We start from the raw sequence: 6182 nt of genomic DNA on the forward strand, positions 1-6182 counted from the left end.
GGCGGGAAACGCACTACGCATGACAGGAAAAAGGGCGGGAAACTAAGCACACGCGTGTCGAATACGCCTTAGAAAACCAAATTAATAAGTTAAAAACAGTTTAATAATAAAATATCACATAGTTAACATAATGTTTGGTTTGCTTCAATATGACCGACGTGTTTTGTCACTTCTACTTTTCATTATTTTCTCCATAAGCCAAAATGGCTTTGCTTCTGTCCTTGTTTATCACGAAACTTCATAATAGCGGTTTTCCTATAAGAGTGTAGCATTTCTGATTTCCAGAAGGTGCTCTGTTGGGAAAAAATATCCCTACAATCAAATTGAGGCCATTTTGATTACATCTAAACTGTTTTGGCTTTGGCTCTAGTCATAATTAAGTAGCGAAGTCGATTTCACTTGACGTCATTTCCAGTTTCGTGCAGAATGTTCATCAGCTGAATCAGTCACAAGTTTTCAAAAGAATTATTTTCGGCTGACAGAACATGGTGGTCAGTATTTTATCCTCACTGCATACTCATTACCGAGTCACGGGAATTAAGTTATGGAAGGTGACCACGACTTCTGGCAATGAGCATGCGAAAAGCATACGATGCGTCGTCAACCGCCACCAGGGCAGGTGGGTGGGGTGAATCTTCTTCTCTCTCCTTAGGCAGCTTCCGACAGAATGATTCAAGGATCTGGGTGTGGTGCTTATATATGCAGGGGTCGCAAAGCATTATACCTGCACTGCGCAAACTCCAATGTCCATATATGGGGGGTTGCTAAATTCCTACGTGACACGCTAATTATGTATGCAGTGAGAATAGTGTTTGACCATCATTTGCAGCAGATAATGAGATTCAGACCTTTGTCTGCTGATTAAAGCCCACCTCCGCAATTGTTAAACAGGTTTACCTACCTTCATGAAAATCAGAAAGTAATGCAATTCCTATGATGCATGGCCATTTCTACCATCTTCCTCTAGCTTCAGTCTTTGAACTTCTTTTTCTAGCTCCAGGCATGCTCGTTCAATCTCGTAGTTTTTGGAAACAAGACCAACCCAACTGTAAACATCAAAACGAAGTTAAAGATGAAGAAGGATAACATGAATAGGGCAAGTTCCAGCTCGTTATACAACTATTTCAAAAAAAGTTGACAAGGGACGTCATTTATGGTGCAACGTTTTAGTTTTAAAAGTAAATTTAACTGGTAGTCGTATGTCTGTGTCATACAGTACATAAAGAACTATTATTAAAGTCAGAATTTTACAATGATATTGCAACCTCCATGTATTAATCTACATTACCTGTGTTCTAAATGTTGCAGTTGTTCTCCTGCTGGAGACTGAAAACACAATGCAGTATTTAGTTGGATGGTGTTGATGATGATATTTTTATCAATTTTATACACTTATTTTAATAAAGTTAGTCACCTGAAAAGCTACAAAGCAATAAGACTGACAAGGATTATGGGTAGACACATTTTACATGTTTCAACCACTTGATAACTGTTGATGGACTTGAGATCTTCTACCAGTTACAATAACCTCCTCTGAGCATCCTCAACTGCTGCAGTTTGTGTCAAAAGCTTTACTTGTTGGACATGAAATATTTCCCATGATTCTAAGCGATCACAGCTTTCTAGGTTTTTGGTGACTAACTTTATTGAAATAAGTATATACTAGCATGAGTTAATACATAGAAGGAAACAACACACATCAAAAGAACTCAACTCACATATTGGCATGGACAGGACTCAAATGCATGACACTTATGATTATGATTATGATTTATGATTTATATAGCACCCTTTAATATGTGGATATAATCAAAGGCGCTTTACATGGAGTTGTGAATGACAGATTGCTTTATGCAATTTACAAGCATGAGAGATGGTTAGTAGGAAGTGTAGGCACTGAGGGTGGTCACTGCCAGGGTTTCTTTTTACGTCCTCAGTGGTTCTTTTATGTCCCCCATTTTTAATGTAGGTTAGGAAGGGTTAGGAGACAGGGCCTACGGTTTAAAGTCCTTGTCCAAGAAGACTTGAAGCTCTAACCATTTGCAGATATTATTACAAAGGCAGCACCTTCTCCTCAGTTATTTTAAGACCCTGAGTGTTGGTCCGGCCGAGGCTTGAACCACGACCTCCCGCACAACAGACCGACGCTCTTACCAACTGAGCTAACCGGGTGGCGGTACTTGCCACAAGCCTTGCATTGGTGAGAGGACAATGCCTTAGCAGCATAAACCACCCATAATGCAGTTACATACATGTACCACATGCAGTAACTCAGGGACATGTCCAGGATTTCCCACTCTGCACTGACCTCAACAGCTAATCCCAGCCTCCCTGACCTCACCTCACCTCCCCCAATTTCCCACAAAGGGGGGGAGGGGGGAGGTACACGAACTTTACAAAAAAGTTGCCAATGATATAGTACTTGTGTAAACTATTGTGCATAGCCACAAGAATCCAGCCTTTAGATAGCCTGAATTTGGACTGAATTACATGTAGGTAAAAATTTCCCTGAACAAAAACATTGAACTATATAATTGCTGTACATTACATTTTCCAGTAGTTCAGAATAAAATCACAATAACCATATATTACTTAAGACTTCTCAAGTACATGTACATTACCTGTTCTGATTTCCTTTGCCAATTAATCTCCTGTACATTTTTCCTTAAATCATTCAGTGACTTCTGTTGCTGTTCCAATAGTTTGTTTAAGACGTCACAATGAACTTTCCATGCATTACTTCCATATTTTGACAGTAATTCAAGGTTAATAATTCTGTGAATGAATAAAAGATATTGTAAATACAAAAATAATATGTATACAGACACAAGAAGTCTTTGCAGCAGTTAGGACTCCTAAAGAAGATGAGTCTATAGGGTGAAAAGGTCCACATACAGTATGTGAGGTGATCTGTTCACTCCTATTGGACCAAAATTTGATTGACATTTTTATACTATAAACACCTGCACCTAAGAAGCTAAAATTTAAGAACCTGTTAGCCTAAAATTATCAAATTATGACCCATTTTTTTAAGAACCTATTTACCTAAGATTTGAAACAGGTTCTTAATTTAAAAAATGAATTAACAATCTTAAACATGAATACAGTACATGTATGCTATTTATATTTGTTTTTAGTAGTCTATGAAAAAGTCTTGTAAATTGTCATAACATTAGGCCTGTTTTTTACATTGAATTTATCAACATTCCATAACTCAACCAGTCATTGGTATCGTATTTCCCGATAAAGATAAGAACCTATTTTAGAATCTAATTAGCCTAAAATTTCACTAAGCAACCGTTATATAAGAACCTGTTTAGGCTAACTTGGAAAAACCTAGGTTCTTATATTCAGGTGTTTACTGTATTCCAGTTTTCCATATCTGTTCAGTGGTAGGAGTACATACCTTTCAGCTTGGTGTTGTAATTGTGCCATGGAGTTTTCTACTGCTTCTGTCCATGCTGCTACATCATGCTTCTGTGATGGCGCAGGTTTAGGAAGTTCATATCTAACAAATTCAAAACAAAGTACCTGCATTTAGCATTAGTATAACATGCATTATTCTTTAAAAATGCCTTCACTTGCAGGAGTACATGTATATGGTAATACACAAGAACAGCACTCCAGATGACCCATCAGCCATTAGATTATGTAATTTTTTTAGGAATTAACTATGAGATGCATGACGGTGGGGTGACAGTGGGATGTTAACCAACCGGCTATGGCCGTTAATCAGCCGACAGTCTGCCTAAAAGGCATCTAGAGTGGGGCACTGCTCTTTGCTTATTACTGGAGTATTGATCCATTGTAATAATTGAATAACAGTATCCACCAAATCTCTAAATAAAGATTACTGAGAAAGCTTTTCAAGTGTTGTGCCAACCCCCAAGTGCTTTATAACTGCACACAACACAGTGAGAAAGATCTCAAGGTAATAGACCTCTTCACCATAAAAATGTAATGTTTTCCCATTTAAGACCTTGTATCATTCTCTTGAGATTAAAATTCTTTGTTTGAGTTGTTTCCATATTCATGTGTCTTCTCATGCGCAAACGTCAAATAACAGCAAAGAATTGATACTCTATGGAATGAGTAGCATGGGTAGCATGGGTGGCATTCGCGCCTAATGCATCATCTTTCACTGCTGTGAGTCCAACAGCTTAGATTGCTGGTTCAAGCCCTGGGGTCGCCACATGTGTATTGAGTTTGTTTGATGTGTTGTTCTCTCCTATGCTACGAGGGTTTTCTCCGGGTTCTCCGGTTTCCTCCCTCCAAAAAAATCAACATGTGAGTTGAGTGTTGTATGTTGTAATTAATATAGAACGTAATGGTAGTGCTTGTGGAGGGAACCTCATGGAAGAGCCCCGTATGGGGAGTGGTGGTTGTAAAATATAATAATAATAATAATAATAATAATATATTATTATTATTATTATTATTATTCTTAATATAATGACACATGAAAGGAGAAAAGATTATGCCCAAGGTAGAGAGGTTTATTATTTGCCATTTTTATTGTAGTTTTAATAACATTGATATGATAAATGTTAAGACGTTTTCTGATAAAAGATATTTTAACACTGTCATGCAAGCACAATGAAGGTTTATTAGAAACACTGTGATAAGTTACACATACATGTACATGTACATTAAAACAAAACATTCAAGGAATTTACCTTTTCATGCTTAATAGTTCCATTGGTTGTCTTTTGCTAATTCTGTCAAACTCATTTTTAAGGACAGGTGTCTGATGAAAAAATACAAAAAAAAGTTGATGCTTACATCTAAATGGTATGAAACTAGACCAACACATGCAGAGGTCATTGGACAATGTCTGGCCAAATTTTAAACTTGGCCAGTCAAATCTTTGTCTTGATAGTCATTTTTTTCAAATTACTGCGGTTTTTAATATTATGTGAACTCAGATATTTCAACAGCTTGTTGCAACATTGGTTTTTTACTGCCGCCAGTCAAGAAAACAAAACTCTTACTAACGATTGAAAGTATACTTACTAAAAATACTTCAAAATCTGGTTTAGGTAAGAATTCTAGATAGTTCTTTGTAGGTCTGTATCTTCTTGTCTCTTCTTCCACTAACTGGTTCACCTAAAATTATACAGAGACATATAAAAAAGGGTTACTTTAAATTTGCCGTCTCTGACTGACTCAAATTTAAGATAATCGGACAGTTTAAGTTATTGGTCATTGATTAGCATGCTTCAATAGTGTTTTCGTGCACTTTGTCGATTGCTAAGTACTTAAAAAGCTAAAGTAGTGTGTTGTAAAGTGTTGTGGTGCCTCAAACCTTGCGATGTATTGCTTACATTTTTTAACGCATATGGTGACTCTGGTTAAACAATCCAAATGATTGTGTTGTTGATAGTTTTCTCAGACTTTTCAGTGATTCTATGCTTTAAAAACATGTGACTCTTAAACTATTGCAGTGCCCATGTTTCTTCAACTTTTCACACGGTGATGGAGTGAATTCAGTTGTTTTTTTTTGCAGAGTTGCAGTGTTTGAGACCCCACAATGTCCCCCTCTGGCTGGGTATACTGAAGTTATACTCCTCATGATCAATCGCGAATTAAGCTGACTTAGCTCACAGCGAAACGCGTAAACTTATACATAAACTACTCATTTACGACAATAACGACTATCCTCAAGCAACTATGCAAGATTAAATTGTGCTTTCAAGATTACTCAAGAATAAACTTTAAAATTTTTGACAAGAAAAACTTGGTCTTTGACTGAAGTTCAAGGGATCAAAATCTAAATTTGTGGACATATTTTCAATTCAAATTGTGATAAATTTGATAAATACTTCAAATATGCATTAAGTAATATAAAATACCATTTCTCTGACTCCTGGGTCTTCATATCCTTGATCATAATAAGGCAATGCATCTGGAGCAACCTCGTGTAAGGACGCCATATTGGATCAACAACAAGAAATCCCATAAACCCTTGCAGTCGATGTAGCCCGCGAGATCCCGCTGTCCCGCAGTCTTCTCCCGTTACACAAGTAAAGCACAAATGATTCCCATTATGTGATATTTATTTTCCTGATATAGGATATTGCGAATAATATTATACCTTTATTACTTATTTTTATAGTCTATCAGTGATGGGTACCCCCTTTGATGGACTTTAATAAATGTAGATGTATTTTCCACTAATGCTA

The 6182-nt window shown here is 36.8% G+C and overlaps 1 protein-coding gene across 1 annotated transcript; it reads right to left on the reverse strand.

The window, feature by feature from the left end:
• Positions 1–85: 85 nt before the first annotated feature.
• Positions 86–5957, reverse strand: LOC116305358 (pre-mRNA-splicing factor SPF27). The gene is made up of 8 exons (XM_031715250.2): positions 5853–5957; positions 5014–5106; positions 4677–4747; positions 3407–3508; positions 2622–2775; positions 1289–1326; positions 902–1046; positions 86–293 (listed from the first exon to the last, which is right to left on the reverse strand). The coding sequence occupies exons 1-7, from the start codon at positions 5931–5933 to the stop codon at positions 932–934; spliced, it is 654 nt and encodes a 217-aa protein (XP_031571110.1). The 5' UTR covers positions 5934–5957; the 3' UTR covers positions 86–293; positions 902–931.
• Between the last annotated feature and the right edge of the window lie 225 nt (positions 5958–6182).

The sequence above is a fragment of the Actinia tenebrosa genome, unplaced genomic scaffold (assembly GCF_029948245.1).
Source record: "Actinia tenebrosa isolate PJP-AT-01 unplaced genomic scaffold, QUT_ActTen_1.0 PGA_scaffold4__44_contigs__length_22323623, whole genome shotgun sequence".
In the NCBI taxonomy this organism is placed as follows: Eukaryota; Metazoa; Cnidaria; class Anthozoa; order Actiniaria; family Actiniidae; genus Actinia; species Actinia tenebrosa.